General features: G+C 38.7%; 1 protein-coding gene across 1 annotated transcript in view; it reads left to right on the top strand.

Moving 5' to 3' along the window:
• The window catches only part of LOC130924460 (DNA-binding protein RFX7-like), a 40,917-nt gene extending 18,160 nt beyond the window's left edge, over positions 1 to 22,757 (top strand). The window contains exons 3-9 of the mRNA XM_057851063.1: positions 663 to 754; positions 816 to 938; positions 5,851 to 5,971; positions 6,375 to 6,455; positions 8,849 to 9,062; positions 11,814 to 12,097; positions 16,635 to 22,757. Of these exons, the coding sequence (XP_057707046.1) occupies positions 663 to 754; positions 816 to 938; positions 5,851 to 5,971; positions 6,375 to 6,455; positions 8,849 to 9,062; positions 11,814 to 12,097; positions 16,635 to 19,613 (3,894 nt within the window). The 3' untranslated portion in view covers positions 19,614 to 22,757. The remainder of the gene's footprint in view (positions 1 to 662; positions 755 to 815; positions 939 to 5,850; positions 5,972 to 6,374; positions 6,456 to 8,848; positions 9,063 to 11,813; positions 12,098 to 16,634) is intronic.
• Positions 22,758 to 23,714: the final 957 nt, after the last annotated feature.

The following is a 23,714-nucleotide window of genomic DNA, read 5'->3' as shown; positions in this document are numbered from 1 at the left end:
AAGCAGGTGCCTCATCAACATACCTTATCCCAGGCAACAGTTGGTCAAGGTTAACTCGACCTGTACTGTTAATTACATAATGACTGTATTGAAGACTGGATGAAAAGGCTTTCAGATCAGAACAGGGAACACAACATGTTTTTTAGACTCACTTATTGTGTTAGCGTTTTTTCTGCTATGCCCTACATGCATCCATTTTCTACAACATCTATCACAGCTAATTTTGGGGAGAAGGGACTGGACTGGTCCCCGGGCCAATTACACTGCACTTATTAGAGTTGCGGTAAACTATTATTATATTATAATAGTCGACTAATTGATTTTGCATTTAGTCAACAAATCATCTTTTGTATAAACCATGTCTTTTACCATTTTATTTATTTGAGCTCAACAGGTTAGCTTTAAATGTGCATTGGAACCAAAAACTAAGGCTGAAAAAAATTTAACCATGAAGATAATCGGACTGCTATCTTACAGAACGATATATATTTAAGAGAATATTTACGGATGAGAAGTTTAAAAAAGAGAATTTGGACCATTCTTGGCTAAACAATGTCTTTAAATAATTAAGCAAAGTAATACAATCAATTAAATTTGATAATTGATTGGTTGTTGTAAATAAACACATCATATTTTCCTTTTGCCTTTTTCTACTTGTGCAGCAAGATGTTGAAAAGTTCACAGACATTGAGAAGCTCTACCTCTACCTTAAGTTGCCTTCTGGACCCATCAGCAGCGGCAGCAGCGAGAAAAGGTGAACCGAATTTACAGTACTAGTTTGTGAGGAAGACCTGAATAAATAAATGTTTTTTCAGTGATCATGGCTCTGTGTCATCAAGCCGCACGCAGCAGATGCATGCGTTTAACTGGATCCGCAATCACTTAGAGGAATATCCAGAAACCTCGCTCCCCAAACAGGAAGTCTACGACGAATACAAGTGAGTACCATAGTTTCCACACTATATAGCGCACTAAACTATAAGCCATAATGCCCAAATTTCACAAAGTTTAAGAAAAAAAATGGCATATAGATAAGCCACACCTGACTATTAAGCCACTCTTTATTAAATAAATTAACAAATTAACATCAATATGCCATGTTGCGTATTGCTTATTCATATTCATTGATTGCCTGTCAGGGTAGCTGGACAGAAACACAAGTTTCACTCATATTCTCTAAGGTAGTCTGAAACCATAAAAACACTCCAGAATGTTTTTTTTTTTTTTTTTTTTAAATCAAACAAATCGCAACAATTAAAAAGAAGAAAAAAAATTAAATCCACTTACCTTGGCTTCTTGGCTTGTAGCAGATGGATTCCACCCCATAGTGCTTGGTGACACAGGCTGCTAGCATAGCAGTTTCGTTGCAGCACACTGTGGATATCTGTCCTTTTTCAATGTATCTAGCCACACGTGCCTAGCCTTAAACTTTTTTTCTGTAATGGCATCAAACACCAGACCGAGCTTTCTTCGGTAATAAAATCCTCTGAGTGCTCAATGAAAAAAACTATCGCGATAGCTTTGTGTTGCTGCTAGCATAAAGGCTAGCATAAAGGCCTATTTAACAAACAGTGGAAAGCCATCCTCTTAAAATCTGTCTCACCACCCATAGTTAGCCTAAATCAGGGCTGTCTAAACTTTTTACAAAAGGGGCTAGATTTGGTGTGGTAAAAATGTGGGGGGCCGACCTTGGCTGTCGTCCTTTACGTAGAACAATATATGTAAGCAAATTTTAGCAAGCCATTCTGTATGTCACATTTGCCTTAGTATTTTTTTTAATGAATAATTTCAACAATCTCGCAACTAGCCTTTGTGGCGTTCTCTTTCGACTCTAGAGCTCTTGCGAAATACTGTTGCTGTGAAATGAAACTAGCTTCAAGTTGCTTTAATTTCTCGCTGCGTATCTTCCCCGTAATCTTGTCGTACATTTCAGCGTGCCTTGTTTGGTAATATCACTTCACATTGAACTCTTTAAAAACAGCGACTGTCTCTTTGCAAATGAGGCACACACAGTTTTTGCGTATTTTAGTCAAGAAATAGTCCAATTTCCACCTATCCTTGAAGCGTCGGCCGTCGCAGTCAACTTTCTTTTTGTTGTTGATTATTGCTATTTTAGAAAATTGGAAGTAAAGGGTCACACGGAGTAATGTAGCTTAGAGTGCTGCTGCCTTTTAGTGGGCAAATGAGGAGCAGCATTTAGTGTGTAAGCTACTTCATATTCTGGTAGCAGTACTGCTGACCAATTTATCAAGTCTGTGTGCAGGTCAGACATTATTGATTTTATGACAGAGGCTGGGGGCCGGATGAAATTTGACCACGGGCCGCATTTGGCCCCCGGGCCGGACTTTGGACATGTCTGGCCTAAATCATTCTTCTGTACTGGTACATGACATCAGATGGAGCACTGTTTGATGATAAAATTCCCCAGTCTTTTATTCTTCTCTAGACAAAAAGTCGGCATGTACCTGGAATTAGAATAGTACAGAATAGCATCCTTTATTGTCACTGTACAGAGCACATAGAGATTTAAAGCTTCACCATAATGTGCACCACACAAAGCAAAAGTATAATAAAGCCATAGGCTCCACCATCAGTTGACAAGACAACTCCCACAGACTTTGCACCATTCTTTCACATAGGGGGCCGACCCATAGAGCGTTGAGATGGCTTTCACTATTCACTGTGATAAACTCAATCACACGCTGCGTTCTAACGCCGGATTTTGGTGGAATAGGGCGAAGGTTTTACTGCATAAAAGCAGGCAGGAGTGTCTCAAGAGTGATTTAGATGAGGATTCAAGGTAATTATTATATTTTTCGCACCATGCATACACTTTGAAATGTTGTGAACATATTGAAATGAATTGAAAAAAATTGGCCTAACTATAGCTTGAAATATTTACACAAAATGAATGATAACTGCCCGTTTTTTTGCTTTTCACCAAGAGTCTAGACTGTTTTACGTTCATATCTATAGAAATAATGCGATTTAAGCATTTATTTGCAATAATTTTCTACTTAAAAAGCTGTTTGTTTCGTGACGGCCTCCATGTTGGATTAAATAATACCCTAACTTTGGCGTCAAATATTTAAGTAAAATGAATGATAACTGCCTGTTTTTTTTGCTTTTAACCAAGAATCTAGACTGTTTTACCTTCATATCTATAGAAATTCTGTGACTTTAAGCAGTTATTTTCAAGAATTTTCAACTTAAAAAGCTTTGTTTCGTGACGGCTGCCATGTTGGATTAAACAATACCGTAACTTTGGCTTGAAATATTTACGTAAAATGAACAATAACTGCCCGTTTTTTGCTTTTAACCAAGAATCTAGACTGTTTTAAGTTCATAACTATAGGAATTCCGTGATTCAATCATTTATCTGCAAGACTTTTCAACTTAAAAAGCTCTTTGTTTTGTGACGGCCGTCATGTTGGATTTTGTATCTCTACACAATAGCGGAATTCAACCTAAATAAGTTGTGATCGTATCTAGAAAAATGCAAATTTTGCTCTTGTTGAGTAAAATTAAGATGATTCTGCATCCTTTCCTCAAGTATTAAGTTTCTGATGTGAAAATTGAGTGATTTATTAGCTGTTGAAAGCACTAAATTAAATAAAAATTAAGCTGCTATTTGGAGCAAAAATCGGGATTTTATTAGGGAATGACCTTGAATTTTTTAAAGTCACTGCTCATGGAGACTCATATATGTCTAAGGGAGGTGTCTGATTTGGTTTTAGGTCGCGAGCTGCTTTGGTTTTGAAAATATTTGAATTTTATGTGTTTGAAAATAGGCCCCCTACGGATCGGCCCCAAGCCCTGTGTCCTGTCAACTGATAGTGAAGTCTATGATAAGGCTAATATAAAAACACGGGTTACAATGTACACAGATTGGCAATAAAGTGAATGTGACTACCAGCAAGTGATGATGTAGTGGTAAGATAACAGAGCGGGACTAGTATTCTCACAAACGGATTCAATAAAATTGGGTGCACTTGGAAGAATACTCCAAGAGTTACACATGGAAACTGACGAATGTTATAATGAAACACTTGCGCTCATTGGTAAAGAGTCGCAACGTCATCAACGTGCCGGCTGTTAAGTGAAATATCTGGGGTGATTTTTTTTTTTTTTTTTAAACGAGAAGGCATACAGCTAGTTTGCTGCAAAATATCCATAAATAAGTTGCTTCGTTATTAAAACTAAAGGGTTCAAATGGAGGGGGAAAAAGTAGAGGCCATAAACCAGTAACAGCAATTCATTACGAGTACCGATATTAAACATTGAGGTCTTCCAAATTGCTGCTGGCTGAAGCGTCATTATAAATAGACAGTGCGGGCCTGAGAATCACAGAGCAGCATGTGCTGGTAATGTTAGAACGGAAAGTCTGAGACGACCATTGAAATGCTTTGGCAGTGTTACGTAACTGTCTTTCGAAGTCGCCTAAATTCAGACCCCACACCACCATCACCCACAGATATATTGGCGCCTTTAGGGTGGACAGGTGAAAAGGCTCAAAGAGATCACAATGTGCAGCACTCTAAACATAAAAGCCTTTTCATACTATTTCTTTTAATAACTGCTAACTGTTGCTGTTGAGTGCTAAACTGAGGAATAAATAACACATTTCTCTCAAAAAATGTGTGTGCCACTTATTTTCCAAAATATTAGACCTCCCAGCATTATGTTATCTCACTAACCAATTATGTGAAGACTAGAGATGTCCCGATCGATCGGCATCCTGATCGATCAGGTCCGATCACGTCATTTTCAAAGTATCGGAATTGGGAAAAAAAATATCGGCCATGCCTTTTTTTAATATTTATATATATTTTTTTAATTAAACCGTTTTCTAATTGTATTTAACGTTACAGACATAATATGTTACACTCATCCAGAGTCTGAAGTTTAGGCTTAATGTAGGGTTATCAAATTTATCCTGATAACGGCGGTAATTAATTTTTTTAAAAAATGTATCACGTTAAAATATTTGACGCAATTAATGCATGCGCTGCACGATCCACTCTCGCATTGTCGCGCTCAATCTGTAATGGCGCCGTTTTACCTATATAGAGAGATAAAAGGCAGCGTAAAATGAGTAGAGTGAATTATGGCAGCCTTTGAGCCTTTTTTTAATTGGCTAAAGCCTTACAATCCCTCTTCCCATGATTAGAAATATCATGGGAAGCAATGTGGGGAAGCAAGGTAGCAATTGATCTATTTCTTAACACCTTATGTTATTTCCCAACGCAGAGAAGATATATAAATTGGTAGCACTACGCACAATCATGGTTCCACTTCCCATCATGCATTTGGGCAGGGCTACAGTATCATTTACTGAAAGCTCAACAAATACACTAGATGGCAATATTTAGTCACAATATACAAAGTCACAAGTCTTTCTATCTGTGGATCCCTCTCACAGAAAGAATGTTAATAATGTAAATGCCATCTTGAGGATTTATTGTCATAATAAACAAATACAGTACTTATGTACTGTATGTTGAATGTATATATTCGTCCGAGTTTTATTCATTTTTTTCTTAATGCATTGCCAAAATGTATATGATCGGGAAAAATTATCGGGAATGATTGGAATTGAATCAGGAGCAAAAAAAAGCAATCGGATCGGGAAATATCAGGATCGGCAGATACTCAAACTAAAACGATCGGGATCGGATCGTGAGTAAAAAAAACATGATCGGAACAACCCTCGTGAAGACAATCTAAAAATGGTTGAGTTTAATCCTGTGTTATAAAAAAATGTTATGTCGGTTTTTACTGTTTGGATGATTGGTCCAAATGACCCAAAATTGTGTACGCCGGCTAAATTTCTTCTGTTGTGTTTTCCAGGAGCTTTTGCGACAATCTCAACTATCATCCACTGAGTGCTGCAGACTTTGGGAAAATGATGAAAAATGTGTTCCCCAACATGAAGGCGCGTCGACTTGGCATGAGAGGAAAATCAAAATATCCTTCACTGGAATGGGCTGTAACAGCCAGGCTCTACTCATGGACCATCTGCTCTTACAGTTCATAAGCTCTCTAAATATAGACGTGAAATGAAATAAATTCTCCCTCTGAAGCAGGGGCAAAACACACAAGTGTTAGGGGGAATTCACTGTGATCTTGACCTTAATGACGCACGACACCTTTTTGAGGGGGGTTTGTTCCCCTTCTCGTGACGTCAAAGTGCAAAACCACATTCATGACCTTCAGTCACCCAGGTTGCTAAGTGCTAATATTGTGAGTAAACCATCCTTGAGTCGGTCTTTGGTCATGGAATAATACCAAGATAACTGGTACTTGCAGTATGAGCAGTTAGTAATATTATTTGTTGTCATTTTGCATGTTTTTCTTAACACTGCCTTAAATATTGCTACAGTGGACTAAGAAAGAGGCCCTTTGTTCACTTCCCATGTTTACCAAGTCTGGATCTACAGCAAACTGGAGAAGGAGTAAGCAAATTTTCATCTTTCTTGCTTGTAATTCAGAATCATCGTAATTTTCAGACTGTAAACCGCTACTTTTTTCCTCTGCTTCTAACCCTGTGGTCTAAAGTCAAGTGTTACTTATACAGTGGTACCTCTACATACGAAGTTGATTTGTTCCAGGACCTTGTTTGTAAGTCGAAATGGTTGTATGTCGAGCAGGATTTTCCCATAAGAATACTTTATAATAGCGTACCGCACGCAAGACGTCACCTTTGCTCATTAATATTCATGACGTTAGCAACTGTTGCTAGGGGGCGGTCAAGCTTGCGTTTGTCCCTAATGCTAGATGCATGTAAATAGTGTACAAACAAGATGTTTACTGAGCTAAATCTACCAATTCTGTCCGAAAATGATGTCCCTGGTGCCAAATTCACTGGTAAAGATGTGGAAGAACATACAAATGTTCAGATAAAAAGATTGCTCGAGTGTCGAAGGCTGAAAAAAACAGGAAAAAGAGCCGACCTGATCCAGAAGTAGCTTTTTTATCGACACCCTCTTCTTGTGTGCATTGCCATACGCCACTCAGACTGACAATGACATTCTCCTGTTTCAACAAGCTATCCTTTACCACCATATGCCCTGTATTTCTTATATATTATATCCTCTGTTGCGTCTCTGACCGTTCTTGGGGGTAATTCATATTGCTATTTTTGTGCAGCGATCGCAAATGCTACTCGGTGACAGCCAACGAACACTTTTAATTTTTTCAATAATAACATTTTAATTCTATAATTTATTTACACTTCCCCCTTACTAAAGTTTTTTTTTTTTTTTTTTTTTTTTTTACAATAGAAAACGTAACAACAGTGGCAGTCAGATACCATTTTAATTTTTTTCAGGTCATTCATTGTCAGACAGAAGGAGCACGGCAAAACGACTCACTTAAAAATAAGTCAAAATATCAAAATGGCTTACCTCTTCGGGGCAGGCTATGGCAGGCAATGAATCAGCATTGTTATCTGTAGGATCATGGCCCCCAACAAAATGTTTACTGCATATGAAGTTGAATGGCTTCACCTTGCTGGTGTTAAACAGGGGTTTTTGGACATCTGCACAAGTTGATCCACTATTCAAATTTTTTCATCTGAGTTTTTGGCTTCGCGAAACATGAAGAAATTGTCCTTCATATGTCGTAACGTCATTTCTACAAGTTCCAAAGCAGCAGTGTTTACTCAGTGAGTTCGCTTTTGAAAGATTACTGGCAGAAAACAAGCAGTGCTAACATGGGTTGTATGCGAGGGCGCTTCTATGTGGACCCCCTTCTAGTTTACGATGGTGATGTCACGCAGCCCTGCGGTCTAAAAATAGCGTTCGTGCCGTACGCTATTCCATTATTTTGTTTCACAGCCCGAAAACCTACTCTAAATACTAAATAAATACTGCTGGTACTATTATAAATGGCAATTACACATAGCAAAACAAAAAATTATACATAAAAATCTGAATAATAATATGATAATAATAATTCATATAATAATGTAATAAATCAGGTCCAAATGTGGCGGATATGTTTTGCGTGCTGTACCTGAACGCACCACGTGGCTGACGTCCCGGTGAGATAGAGAGTGCGGTGAAGATTTTACTTTCTCTTTTCATGTTTTTTTGTTGGCGTACGCTACGGCGGACAGTAGGCTTGTTGTGTTGCACAAGTTCTGAAATAAATGATTAAAAACCTGACGAAGCTGACGATTTCTTTGGCGATGTTACCACAATAATAATTGTCACCTTAACTTATAAAGACTGGCGAACTGAGGTCGGAGGAGGACCGTCGAGATCGTAGATATTCTACGCCCGTTTTGTCGAGCCAGTTCACGGAATCACACACCACTCTTCTATTTTTCGATCATTTCCATCTTCATTTCTTCTTGGAACCCGTGTTGATTTTCTCTCACAAGAAAATTCGCTGTGTATCTGTCTTGCGGCAAAACAAAGAAAAAACTGATTGTGTGTCGAAGCGATCATATGTCGAGGTACCACTGTATATGGATTTTTACAGGCTAGTAAGCTGTAGGTCTTTAGTTGGTTAGTCAGAAGTATTGAATTATTGAGACAGAAAGGTTGTATCTGGATACAATATTGGATTCCCAAAGTATGGATACTCAGTTATTTGTTTTTTCACAACCACAGGTCATCAGAATTTTGGTGTCATGGGGTAGATTTTTAACTCATGGCTGCAATTGACGGTGGTAGAGGTCCGATCTATTTTAAGTGGGAGGGTGGCTGCCACCCTCCCACTTCCAATGGATTAGACGTCTACCTAGTAATAAACTAATTGGCGTTATGCCTACTGTTGTCACTTAATTTGTCTTCTGTATCATAGATTGAAAGATTTTCTCAAAGCATCTTATCTCTTTCAGATGCAGTGTGACGGACAAGACTCTGTTGGCCACCTAGGCAGCATGAAGGAGGAGGTTCGATTTGCGGCTTGTGATCTGGTGTGTGAGTGGGCTCAAAAGGTGCTGAAACGGCCATTTGAGGCAGTGGAGGAGCTGGCTCGCTTCCTGATAGATAGCCACTACATCAGCAACAAGTCTTTGGCAGCTCTCACCATTATGACAGGCGAAGCAACAGGTGAGAAGCCGGTTGTTGGCGACATCTGGGGGTAGTGGTGTGTTGTGACGCTAGTTTTGAGTTGGGAGGGCTCTGAGAATTCAATATTTTAAAATTTAAAACGCACTTAAAGTGAATAAATAGTAAATGTTTTTTTTTTGGACTAATAGAGTTTGTAAATATATTTAATTATTTTTTGAGATATTGCTTGGCCATAAAGATTTTTACTGCAAGCCACAAGTTGAAAAGAATTATTCGGACGGAAAATCCGATTCCAGTTGAAAAGAATCAAACTAGCATAGCAACGTTACCATTGAACTTGACAACATTCTTTCAGAAAATGCGAGTGTCAAACGGTCCCTCGAAGTGGGTTTCTCTTCATTATGCTTGGTGCACTTGGAAGCAGTTGTTTTGAGGAACTTTGCACAGTTGATGAGCATACTCCGGTTGAAAATAATGACGTTAGCCTAGCAGGTTTAGCATTGACTGCTTGACGGCGAATGCTAATGCTAATTGAAGAGCACAAAAAATTGAGTAAAGAATTTAATCATCATATATGAATAAATGTTCCACATCATTTGGTTTGGTTAGAGTTACCAGATGTTTGGCATTGGTATGCTTTATACTTCCCCTTCTTTTGAAAGACATTTGCGTACTTGTGAAAAAGTACCATATTATATATTGGTACCCTAAAAATGTTAGGGATAACCTTGAACCTATTTAGTGGTGTGTTACGGCCAGAGCTGGGTAGAGTTGCCAAAAATTTTACTTAAGTAAGAGTAGCGTTACTTCAAAATAATATTACCAAGTTAAAGTAAAAGTAGCCATCCAAAAAATGTACTCAAGTACGAGTAAAAAAGTATTTGGTGAAAAGAAAGAATACTCAAGTAATGGGTAACTGCTTACATTTTTATTTGATTTGTTTTTAACAATGTTTTTTTTTCAGCACAGTTCTATATGAACTGTTGTTATAATGATACTGTACAATAACCCATTAGATAACCAAAGAAATACACACACAAAAAAATCAGTGAATTCCAGTGAGAGAAGAAAAATGACAGAAATGAAGCATTGTTCGTCCAAAGAGCATGAGTGCCCTCTAGTGAAGAAAATAATTCCTAGTTTGAATAGTGATTAGTTCCATTCATAGTTACTATTATGAAATGAAAAAGATAATACAGTGGGGAGAACAAGTATTTGATACACTGCCAATGGGAAAACCCATTGACAGTGTATCAAATACTTGTTCTCCCCACTGTATCTCCAGTTTTCCGTGGTCAATCGGTGCCAAATAAAAACTGGGAGAGAGGTTAACATCCGAGCTTTCGAGTCATGTTGAGGGCAGTGCTCTATGTCAAATACTTCATTTTTTACGGTGCTTTAAAGATGCCACGTGATTAAACAAGCTGGTTTGATCATAGAACCGCAAACTTGCGTCTGATTGGTATAATGGAGTCATGTGATTGTTGTTGCGACGTCTCATTGGTGAAATTAGTACAGCTTCTTTTGGCATCGTAGGCCAAAAAAAATCCAATATGTCAAATAAAGAGGACAAATGTAACGACTCTCGTGTAGCCCAAAGTAGCGGAGTAAAAATAGTGTTTTTTTCTTCACAAATCTACTCAAGTAAAAGTAAAAAGTATGGCTTTGTAAAACTACTCTTAGGAGTACATTTTTCAAAACGTTACTCAAGTAAATGTAACGGAGTACATGTAACGCATTACTACCCACCTCTGATTACGGGACTCATGTTGAATTTGGAGGGCTTTGAGTATTCAATGTTCTTAATATTCATCTTGGAGTCCTTGTAGTAAGCTAAAGCTCAAGTCAGCACATTAGTAAGACAAATGTTTCCTCCAAAGTAAGTAATGCTCAATGAACTTTTGATAAATTTTGCTATTCTGTTCTGTGAACTGGAACAGGTTAATTGTACCTCTATATTACTGGCATAGTAGATGATGAACCAAGATACATTAGTTTCAGTTAGGGCTGCCAAACGATTAAAATTTTTAATCGAGTTAATCACAACTTAAAAATGAATCGTAATTAATCGCAATTTAAACCATCTATAAAATATGCCATATTTTTCTGTAAATTATTTTTGGAATGGAAAGATGAGACACAAGACAGATATATATATATTCAACATACTGTACATAAGTACTGTATTTGTTTATTATAACAATAAATCAACAAGATGGCATTAACATTATTAACTGTTAAAGCGATCCATGGATAGAAAGACATGTAGTTCTTAAAAGATAAATGTTAGTACAAGTTATAGAAATTTTATATTAAAACCACTCTTAATGTTTTCGTTTTCATGAAATTTGTAAAACTTTCAATCCAAAAATAAACTAGTAGCTCGCTATTGTTGATGTCAAAAATTACACAATGGTGCTGAAACCCATAAAATCAGTCGCTCCCAAGCGCCAGCAGAGGGCGACAAAACACCCAAAAACACAAGTAAAAAGTTCACATGACACTGTGCTGTCATTTTAATCTGTTTGAGCGGGGCATGTGCGTTAAATGCATCAAATATTTTAACGTGATTAATTTAAAAAAATAAATAACCGCCCGTTAACGCGATAATTTTGACAGCCCTAGTTTCAGTACATAAATAAAATAGTAAAATTGTATCATTTTCCACAGCACAGTTGACAATCTCTCACATGACACATTGTTTGTATGATGTTATACCACATTTTTATGCTGTTACTGCTTGAATTATGATTGCTATTCTTGCTAAGAAAAGACATTTATTCATTTCAGATGTAAAACCACTGCAGACTGTCTCAGCTTTTGTGCCAACTGCTGACGCACACTACTTCCAGCCACAAACAACAACATTGTCATCTCCGACTGTTGATGCCAAGCAGCAGCTTCAGAGAAAAATCCAGAGGAAGCAACAAGAACAGAAATTGCTGTCACCCCTACCTGGAGAGGCTCCGAACAAGACAACGGATGACAGCAGTGGGCAATCTGATAGCCCAGTCTCTCCTTCACCTCAGCCAACCATTAGCATTGTGGTCACTGCTGTCTCAAGACCAGTCACGGTGAGAAACTAGAAGAGTGAGGGTCATAATTGCTTTTGAATTTCACCTACCTAAAAGTGAGGAAAAAATACTCAAGAATAAACACTTATAAGAAGGGAATATTAAAAAATAAATAAAAAGAGTATAATAAAAGACAAATACAGTAACTGTAAAGTCTCGATACATTTGTTGATTGGTTGTTATAAAAATAAAAAATAAAAAGTTCAAATATACTTTTTGATAATGCCCTCCCAATAGTTTTCACTTGACTGAATAAAAAGTCATAAAGAATAAAGTTGAGCAATTTTATTATCTGGGCCTTTGCAATGTAATGTTTCTTTATGCAATGCAAAGCCCCATATAATACAAAGCTGGTGATTTCAGAAATTAGTTGGATTGGTTCCATCACCAAGTCCATTAATTCACTTTTTCAAAAACATGAAATGAATGGAAGTACAGTGGTACCTCTACATACGATCGCTTCGACACACGAACTTTTCGACATCCGACGTAAAATTTGACTCGCCATTTGTTTCTACATCCGACGACATGCTCGAAATACGACGACAATGGCAGCACCGCAGACGAATGCACGGCGGATTTTCTTGTGTGACAAATCAACACAGGTTTCAGAAAAGGTTGGTACAGGTGGTGAAACAAGGAAAAAGTTGATGCTTACCTTCGAAATGAAGATGCAAATGACAGAAAAATATGAGCGTGGGGTGGGCATCCGTGAAATGGCTCAACAATACATCTCCACGGTCCTCCTCCGACCATCGTTCGCCAGTCTTTATAAATTAAGCTGACAATTCTTATTGTCTCCAAAGAAATCGCCAGCTTCGCCACGTTTTCATCATTTCTTTTACAACTTATTCAACACAAAACGCCTGCTGTCTGCCGCAATTGATGGTGTTCTCAAGAGAACATTCAAAGTGAAAGTGAAACTCAAGCTCACCGGTCTGTCTCTGGCACGTGAGCCCCGCGGTGCGTTCAGGTACACAAAAAAACGTCCGCCTTATTAGAACCCGATTCGTTACACTATTACAGGAATTATTATTATTCTTTTTATTACATTATTCCAATTTTGATTTATAATTTATTTGTTTTGCTACGTGTAATTGCCATTTGTAATAGCACCAGCAGTATTTTTTAAGGATTTAGTGCAGGTTTTTGGGCTGTGGAACGAATTAATGGAATTATAATGTATTCCTATGGGAAAATCCTGCTCGACATACGACCATTTCGACTTACAAACAAGGTCCTGGAACGGATTAACTTCGTATGTAGAGGTACCACTGTACTTATGTTTGCTTTAAAAGACTGCAGTGTCAAATTTCCACCTCCAGAGGGTACGAGTTTACAGTGAAACAGTCATGATTCAGTCGGTTGTCAAGATAGAGCTACTACTACAAGAAACTGTTTCTTGGGAATTGACTTGAATGCCACCATATACTGTACAGTTGTGAGCAAAAAATATATATTTCTTTTTCCAAATGAGCTGAATGACAGCTTGCATCTGGAAAACCCTGTTTATCAGGTTAATCTTATCTCAGGGCACCTGTATAAAGAAGAATGTGTAGAATTAGTTATCTATCGGTAGGTGCTTTTTGTGTGCTGTGTTTGTTGGATCAGAAGACTTTACATGTCTACATGTCTGTTAAGGGTTGGCAACTTCCTGAAAAAAATAAAAGGGACATCTCATCGGTAGAGCCGACTGGCCTGATAAGCAGGGGTGAAAGTGGCTAGAATTTCTTGCAGGAACTCCCCGACGTGAAGGTCGCCACGGAGCCAGAAATTTTGTTTATTTATTTATTTACTTTTTTTTGGGGGGGGGGGGGTGTCAAACCTCCTAAAACTACTGAAATGCAAAGAAAACTGTTTTGGCACAGTTATTTCTATAACTCATACTCATACAAAAACTGATTTTCATTCAAAATTGTATTTTTTCAATGATTCGCAAAATAAAAGTTGACAAAAACAGCAATAATCCCAACCTCTATCTCCAAATTTTTATTTTCCCTCATTTCCTCACATTCTAAATGCCAAATCTCAATTTTAACTACTTAAGAAGATAGGATGCACATTAAAATTGAAGTTAATGTAAACATTTACTTTTTTTTTTTATTAATAAATATATAAGAAACATACATTCATAATCATATTATGCAGAGTGAAATGGAATACAGTATATTTTGAAGACCGCGCAAGCATTGACTTATTTAAATCATAAGGAAATGAGTAAGTAGCCTAACATAAATGAACAAATATAAGTCCAAAGTCCACATTGACAGCTAAGATGTTCTGAACCTCCCCATCACAGCAAATAAAACTAAATATGATAAATAAGCCTCCTCAACTCTTTCCTTGCTCTTAAAGATTTGATCCATTTTCTGTTGCATCGCCCTTTTTTTTTTTGTCGCATCAATTCAAAAAACTTTTTTTGTTGTTGTTGTTGCTGTTTCAGAAAACATGCACTTGCTAGCTAACTATGTCTGCTGATCACATGTCAGTATGTCAGCCAATTGAACGGATAAATGAGTCCAGGCGTTTTGCTTTGCCACGTGCATTTGCACATTGACGTGACTCATCATCGTCAGACTCTGATAACTGCAGCAGCTAGGGAAACCTTCATGCCGTCCGTGGAATAAAATAAATATCGGTGGAAACGGATTACGCTACACAAGCACTTTATTATGCTTGTTATTAACACTTGTGCATGTAAATCTGATGTTGGTAGATTGTTTTCTTCTTGGAGATGAAATGCATGTGTGGCAGCTCAGCATTTAAAAAAAAACATTTTTACATAACGTTTTGACAGTTGCCGTCATATTTTTGGAATCGAAGCACTGTATACTGGAACAGCATTCCGGCCCTGAATCTTATACCGGAACTGCGTTCCTGCCCTGAATCTTATCCCGGAACTGCGTTCCTGATCGTTCTGGCCCACTTTCACCCCTGCTGATAAATCACTTTTTAAAAATTTTTATGTATGCGAAAAGTTTTTTTTTTTTTTTTTAAGTTTTTTTTTTTTTTTTTTTTAAGTTATAAATATCATAATTACTACAATGAAATTAAAATCTGTCCTGCTAAATTAAAAAAACTGTATAATTTAACCCGCAAGGTCCTGAACCTTTTTGTGTGTGTGTGTGTGTGTGGGGGGGGGGGGTGCTCTTTTGGCCGTTTTTTAAATCACTTTTTTAATAAGTGGAAACATAAACTCTCAGGTAAAAAAAAAATTTCAAACAACTTAAGCGCGTTCAAAGACCGCTCAGCAACAACATTCTCGCAAACGATTACTCCAAATATAATGTGGAAATCCAAATGAAATTGACAGAACACAAAAATATACTACAATTAGTGAAAATAAAGTAAACGAAAAAACAAATGATCATCATTTTGAACATGCTTTTTATTCAAGCTTCACTCAAACTTCTTATCACCTCCACTATTATGTTGTCTTCCATTTTCATCATGGCAAGCGACAGTACCTCAACTAATGAGATGAGTGGGATTTTGTATTCTCATTGTTCCATCAGCTTATTGATAAAAAACAGGAGAGGCGGGAGAATACTTTTCCCTGCATATTCTGTTAAAGCACAATACCAGTATTCGTCTGTTCTAGAAATAAGACACTATTTTCGAGTTTCATGATAATACGAGACAAAGTGCGTACCTTCAAAGTTCAAGAAGGGACACATACTTTTGTTTCTGAATACGGGACGATTCCGTTTTGCAAGAAATAGTTGGCAACCCTAGCCATTTCTGAACACAACTGCAACAAGCGTTTGAGCATTTGAGATAATTTATTTACAGGTGACCGCCTGCAGAATTTCAATTGTTTTTTTTACATTTTTGTGCAAAAAGTAGGTCAAAATGTGTGTGTGACCTGGATGAAGTTTTTTCCATGTGGTTTGTGATATTATTGCAATCACTTTTTTAAGGGTTTAGGGTTAGGGTTACCACCCTGAAAACATAGATTTTTAAAAATGTTTTATTATGTAAGTATCTGCGCACTTCATGCTTCCTCCATACACATTCTTTTCAAGAGCAGATATCCTGGTTTCAACAGAGGGTTACCAACCCCCCCCCCCCCCCCCCCCCCAAAAAAAAATCATAGTATATACATGCATGCATATGCATTTGTTGTGGTTTACTACAATACTTTGTTGCACGACACATTCCTGTCTTTTCCACTTTGTATGCTTGTGCAAACGCTGTTATTTTTGCTTCCCTATGGTAGTACACACGTGACACCCCGATGACCAACTAAAAAAGCTGGAAAAAGGATGTAACGCAAAATAACCTTGACAATAAATATAGAAGCCGTCCATGGTCCAAATATACTACTTTAATTCATTCAATGCTATTGACGACTAAAGATGTCAAACAAACATAACAAAGATAACCCAAGTAAATTGATTTGCGGTTTATAACTCATTGGCTACTATCGACTGTGAAAGTAACAATGGCAACCCAAGTAATTATAAAATGCAATTTTTAATCAACATCATCTATTAAATTGAGTGATCTAATTCTGATTGTCTTCCACTCTGTGCAGACACATCAAAGCGGCCAGCTTGTGTCTCCCAGTCCAGCGGGCAATGCGGAGACCAAAGTGCTGCCTATAAACTTCCAAGTGGTGACCCAGCCAGTCCAACCACTGAAGCAACCACCAAGGACCATTCAAAATGTCCTACCAAGTCCAGTGGGGGAACGCACGCCTCGGCAACGCTACCCTCAAATCCTTCCAAAGCCTGCGACCACCACTGCTATTGCTTTGTGCTCGCCGTCCACAATGATCATTGCCAACAACCCCAATAAGAATGTGATGACGACGTGTCATGTCAGTCCCATCAGTGGAGTCAAGATGACACCCATATCACTCGCACCCCACAGCGGCAATGGCACCACTTCCCTTCCAAACGCGACAACAAGGCCGGCATCTGCAGGCATCAGCAGTTGCACCGTGTCAGAGGACGTCTTAAGATCCTGTCAAAATTTGAGAAGCACCTCTGCACTTCCCATTCTGGGCCTGATGACCAGGCCTGAGCAGGTTGACACCCGTGACATTGATGTGGAAATGGAGGTTGAAGATATACACAAGAACAGAGAAAATCAAATTGCGAGCAGTGTAATGATGGCTAACGGAGGCATGTCTCAGAGGGCTGCTAGCGTGCCCATACCTCAGTCGAAAGGTTTTCGAGCCTTGGACGAAACATCTAGTGTAACCACTGAAGCTGGCGTTAACGTTCACAACAACACTAGTGATACAAGCAGTCTGAATTTAAGTCCTTCTTGTCCAAATATGAGTGCTATCTCAACATGCAACACCAGTAGAGTATTTGGAGAAAGTGTTTGCGCAGCCAAGAGCTTCCGGAAGCGCTCGGGCCTCAGTCCAGTCCTTTCTCCTGTCAAGAGAGCTTTTCTGTCCCCGCACACAGAAGAGGGCTCTGCTGGCCCCGGATACGGCACTCGAAGGCCCGACAGTGCGCCGGTCACCCGAGAAATGGAGATGAACATGAACTCTCTTTTGCCCAATCAAGTCCACATACCTGGCAAGCCCTCTTTCAGAGCCGGCGGTTTTTTCACTGTTGCCAAAACACAGAGCTTGATGCAGAAGAAAACTACTTGCAATGTTATAGAAACTCATACCTCGGTCGGTCATCCATTAATGAAGCAAGCAGAGGGGCACCTGACATCTGACGTGCACTCCATGGCTAAAAATTCCAATTCTTTAGGTCTTCAAGATATTCAAGCGCACAGCTACACTCAAACGGTTTCTGGACCGCTGGATTTTTTGGCTCAAACATCAACATCAAGCGAACTCCCTATTCACGCAGACATGGGATACTTCCCGTTTGATGATGATGTAACCCAAGATAGCATCGTAGAAGAGCTGGTCCAGATGGAAGAGCAGATGAAACATAACCACAAACAGGAGTTTGAAAACAATGTGACATTTCAAGGGCAGCAGGCTGTTATGGCACACAACATGATGCCCACCAATCAGACAACGACCAGCTTTTACCGCGCAGCAAGCAGCGGTGGGGTCAGCAATAATGTCCAAACACCGACACCCACTCCCTCTTCGGAAATTCCGGGAGGAGTTCAAAGCTTGACCCAAGAGAGCCCTTGCTCATGCGTTACCCCCATCACGCCAGTCGACAGTGCCCTGGGTAGCAGTCGACATACTCCAGCGGGTACTCCGCTCTCCAACTGCAGCAGCACTGTGCCTCCCAGCCCTGTGGAGTGCAGGAATCCCTTCGCATTTACACCCATCAATTCTTCAGTCACCAGTTTCCATGAGAGTGTCGCGGTTTCCAGCAGCCCCATAAAGCCCATGCAGAGGCCGATGGCCACGCACCCAGACAAGACCAGGCTTGATTGGATGAATAACAGCTACGACACCAACGGTGGAAGCTTGAATAAATCTCACAGCACGGTAGGACTCTTGCCCAGCTATCAGGGCCTCGTAGATGACCACTTTCAAAAGCCTCACGCCTTCGCCGTCCCTCATGCAAGGCACCACGACAGCCGTTTTGGCCGCTTGACTCCAATTTCTCCCGTGCAGCAGCAGGTGACTGGCACGGCACACTCAACCAAGCTGGAGGGCTTTGCTGTGCCAGCCCCTCTGGATAACAAAGCATCCAACCTTCCCGCTTCCAGCGGATCCTTTCGATGTCGCAGTGTCAGCCCCGCCGTACACCAAAGGAACTTGGTAGGGAACATGGGAACCAATGGCCTTAACGCTATCCACCAGCAGTGCGTCTCCCCGTTTAACTCACCAGCAACACACGAGGTACCAAACATCTTCGACAACAACCCAGGAAATATCGGGGCGTGCAGCGTGGCTCAAAGGAGTCGTTCCGTGCCGCTCAACATAATGATGCAAACGGAGGTTTTACCGATGTCTGCCCAGCAACGCAGCGGCAAAAATATCACTGATGTCCTTCTGAGCAAGCTAGACGGTGACCACGAAACCGTGCGAGGTATGGCCATAAATAACCTGCCTTCTAGCTATACGGCGCGAATGAATCTTACTCAGATCCTAGAGTCTGAGAACACCAACCTGATTCCTTCGGATTCCAACAGCACATGCAATTACCTCAATAATGGACAGATGTTTTTCCCTGTAAGCGATGGCCGAGCGCAATCGGCTTCTGGGGGGCAGCATCAGCAGAAGGCCCAGGCCACGCAGCAAACTTCGAGTTTGGCTTTCAGCGGCACCTTTAAAGATGCCCAAGCAAACGGCGGTCAGCTGGTGCAACAGGTGGCGGAACTCACAGCAGGAGGGGCGGATTTTCCTTGCGAACTTCGAATGACTTCAGAGCTGTCAGGTAGCATCAATGACCTCAACACGCTGGATGCCAATCTCCTGTTCGACCCCAGTCGTCAGCAAGGGCAGTATCAAAGCACTGCTCCAGAGCAGTCGGCCAATCAGCCGCTTTTTCAGCAAATCACCAGCGACCCCACGCATTCTGCTGGACTCGAATGGTTTGAGAGCAAAGATCACACAACTGTCGGCTTAATGGGTTGAGAATGGACACTTTGAAAACCATGTTGAGTCAGTGGTGTTCAGTGTCACTCGGATGCATCTCAACTTTTTAATGAAACATTGCAACAAGTGAGGTTCGTCCAGTTCAAGCGCCGCCCCGAGCAGAAATGATCCTACATCCCTCGGATCAAAATGTTACTTGTTTTTTTTTTTTTTTTAATTCAGACATTGCCTCATGTCTTTGCTGTAACAGCATTTCCAACACGTTGATAAAATCCTACCTTTTTAAAGTTTTTCCACCTATTTATACCCCAAAACTTTTATTTACAATTTAACTATTTTAAAATGTTTTTTCTTTGTAGCTTATTGAAACGTTCATAAATTTGTGGACTATATTTTACGTCGATGACCAGCAATTATTTATCTACTGTGAGTCCCAAAAAATGATTATTGCCAAGTTGCCACTGAAGTTAAAGGGAAAGACAACACCGACTAGGGATGTCCCCAATCCAATAATGCCATTTTCAGGGGATTGGAATTGGGTGAAAATTTTTTTTTAAAGATGTATTTATTTTTATTTTTAATTTTTAAGGGCTACATAGAAATAATTCAATCAAAATCATCAGATCATCAGAATCAAACTGTACAAGGATATTGTCAGAATAAACAAAAAAAAAAGTGTTTTGTACAACCCATTGTCGCAACACAGCCGGAAATGGCAGAAGGAAGTAAAGACTGCCTGTAGAAGAATGTGGAAGCAAGCCATCTCTGGAGGCTGACGTTAAGATAGCATCATGCAAGGGTGATATCTGCAACATGAAAATATTTTTACATTTTTGTGTGCTATCTTTAATACATGGCCGAGGTTTTGGATCGTCACTTTGTAACGGCAGATCTTCAAAATCGGGTGACTTGAACTCGAGAGCAAAATTATGTGGTCACCAGCCCTAAATCCAACTACGAATGGCTTTCAATTGAAAAACTGTCGCTCGAAGTGTTTACATGTGCTAATGGTGAATTTCTTCCATCTCTGATAATGGCAAAAATAATGTTTAACCCTTTATAGGGCAAGTGACTACTGTTATTTTAGGTAAGTACAAAAAAAAAAAAAAAAATTGTTTCTGTTTTAAATGGCTATTAGTCATTATTTTTATGTAACCTTTTAAGAATAAATAAAATGGTCTAGCACTGTCAGTTGCAGCCAATGACTGCCCGATAGAGTAAACAAAAAATGACACATGATGCTTACAAGAAGCAGCCTGTTTTATGACTTCAATTCATGAAAAAGGGCAGGCAATTAAGGATACTCATATTTGATTGGCTAAAATTGTACCGGTGTGATAAAATGTCTCACCCCATGCCAGGCATCCACTTGCTGGAAATACTTCTCTCAGCTATTACAAACAAACAAAAAAAAACGTGTTCTTTCAATTTTTTTAGTGTTTTCTGCTGAAATGCATATGATAAAGGTCTTGTCCTTCATTTTAATATAAATGACATGCCATGATTTGTGCAATGTGTATTCCCTAATCAACTTGAGTTTTTAATTGATGCAATTTAGATGCCGCTGGGGCATGACAAAATTGGAGCACTTTGTATTGAATATATAGTAAATATAAGCATATTAACCTCCTAATGTGTGTAGAATGTTTAGTATGGCGTAAACTTATTAAAACGGGTGGGGATTGTTTTCCTATCAGGGGCTGTTTCATATGTTGAAGAGAAATTATGCAATGATCAAAGATTTTTATTAATTCTTGTGTCTTACGATAATTTGTGTGTTAAAAATGTGTGAGATTTTTTTTTTTTTTCCTGTTTCTTTGAGGCTCTACTTTTGTTTCAGGGCTAGATGAAATACTCATAAAAGGTCCCCATGTAATGGTTGTCCTTTACCCACCCCTGATTTATTCAATCTTACATGTTAAAGTGTATCGGAGATTGAGTAAACGCGGGTTATATAGTAACCAGAATCAGAACTTTATGCAATTTTGAATTGTCCATCCAGTCTGTATATAAATGTACAACATGTCACATTGCTTGTCTACTTAGCAAATATCCATACTCACTTCTGAAACCCAAAGAGCTGGCAGTTATTAGCTACTGTATAAATCAGTGTTCAGTGAAGCCATAAAGAACTTTGAAATTGAGTGAAATTCATGTGTAACTCGTCAAGGGCAAATATAAACTACAAAATATGCAATTAGATGATTGACAGATGAATATAGTTGAGGCAGTTGCTGCAATCATCAAACTGCACAGACAATCTGTAAATTGTGTGGTTTTTCTCCATAAAATGCACTGTACTTTTTCCCTGTGAGTCCCAAACTATGGCTATACCAAAGATCTGTTGAAAAACTTAATCTACACGAACATCATGAGAGAATTGGATATTGAATGGTGAACATATTGACGAGTTATGAAGTGCCGGAAGCTCGGAACAAATATTTGAAGGAAACATGCTAGCGCTGGAAAAACTAAATTCATTATTCAAATCAGCAATGCAAATGTATAAGTTATGTTCATAGTATTTGTTTCTGTTGGTCGTTATATTTATTGTAAAATTACGAGTGAACGTGTTGTCACAACCATTTAATCTTGCACTGTTATATTTTTTTTAGCTGGCTGCAGCATTGTTATTAACTGGTAGGATTGAATTATTATGCTCTATGTCGGGATAATTTTGGTGGTCTCATGCAGCGAAGAATACCTTTTTTTAAGGGCAAGTGATTTTTTGGTCATTAAAAAAACTTAAAGACCTACTCTAAAGTTTTTAAACTTTTATTTCATTATATTTAACTCAATGCCTGTCATTGACAACAATAGGCATCCAATTCATTTAAACTATGAGGACTGGCTGTGTTTTAGTGCCATTGAAGGCGTTACATGTCCAGTCAAGATTCAAATGTGTTTCCAAACCCACTTGGGATATTATTTATAAATGTAAATTTACCATGTTTCATTTCCTGTTATGTTTGTGTGTCTATTGTCGAAGAATAGTTCATTTGGTTTGCACTGATATTTATGTTTTAAAGACTTTACTACTCTCCGTGTGTCTCAGAGCTGTAGAACTGCCCTCCACTTTAGTTATATTGCTGTACCGGGTGAAAGGGAATATATTCTAAAGGAGATGTGCTTGGTTTTTGAAGGTTTTTTTCTTTTGTTTTTTAATAAACCATTTTATGTACACTAGAACGTTGCAATGTCGTGCTTGAGTACCATGAGTGGTACATTACCTCCCTCTAGTGGTAGAAGAATCACAGAAATAATATTAACATTTGAATGTTTGGGAGCTAGCCTGGTGCCAGTGTAGAAAGAAATAATGTTCATTGGTAATCTGAGGACACAGATTAGTAAACTGTACTATCAGTGGACAGGTATGTACCCACACATTACTAAACTATGGATATTACATGTGATTTTTTCCCCCTATCCAGTATTTGCACAAGGGGCCTCTATACAATTGAAATATGAAATACTTTAAATATTAGAATGAAGCTTGAACTAACTTTGTGTATAGTACATTAAATTGTGTTTAATTAAATATTCAAATGTTGGTCATTATGGTAGTACTTGAAGAGTGGCTATGTATTTTCTGAGGTTGAACTAATACAAAGCTTGAAAACCACTGGTGAAGATAACGGTAAAGAGACATAACTATGTTACGTTTCAAACAATTCTGGATTTCTAATGTGTCATTTGGTGAATGGAAAATTGTACAAAACGCATGCTTTAAAAAGAGGATAGTGGTGGCAATGAAGATGGAGTGGTGATAATGATGATGGTGATGATGATGATATTGAAAAGTGACTGAATATGGGGTGGGACCAAAAAAGCTCTGTTTCTTCCCTCCCCTTTTCAAGCCACATCTATATTTATAATATATATATAAAATATGGCGGAAAACAGACAAAGCTGAAAAAGCAGTTTCTGCTCTTGCACCAAGCCAAAAGAACTGTTGTGTTTGATAGAACAATATGTCTATATGCTGCCATAGCAGATTCATGGCGCATTAAGCCCCCAAACTATTTTTGATTTGTCCATTTTACCCTAGAAACCCTCGTTTACAGATGTCGCGCAACCGCTTTTGTTTCAACCCAGCCATAAATAGAAAGTAAGTAATCGTATGTATTATTTGAAATGTCT

This window comes from Corythoichthys intestinalis, chromosome 1 (genome assembly GCF_030265065.1).
Source record: "Corythoichthys intestinalis isolate RoL2023-P3 chromosome 1, ASM3026506v1, whole genome shotgun sequence".
In the NCBI taxonomy this organism is placed as follows: domain Eukaryota; kingdom Metazoa; phylum Chordata; class Actinopteri; order Syngnathiformes; family Syngnathidae; genus Corythoichthys; species Corythoichthys intestinalis.
Note: the sequence above shows the minus strand (reverse complement) of the source record. Positions and strands in the feature narration are given on the sequence as shown.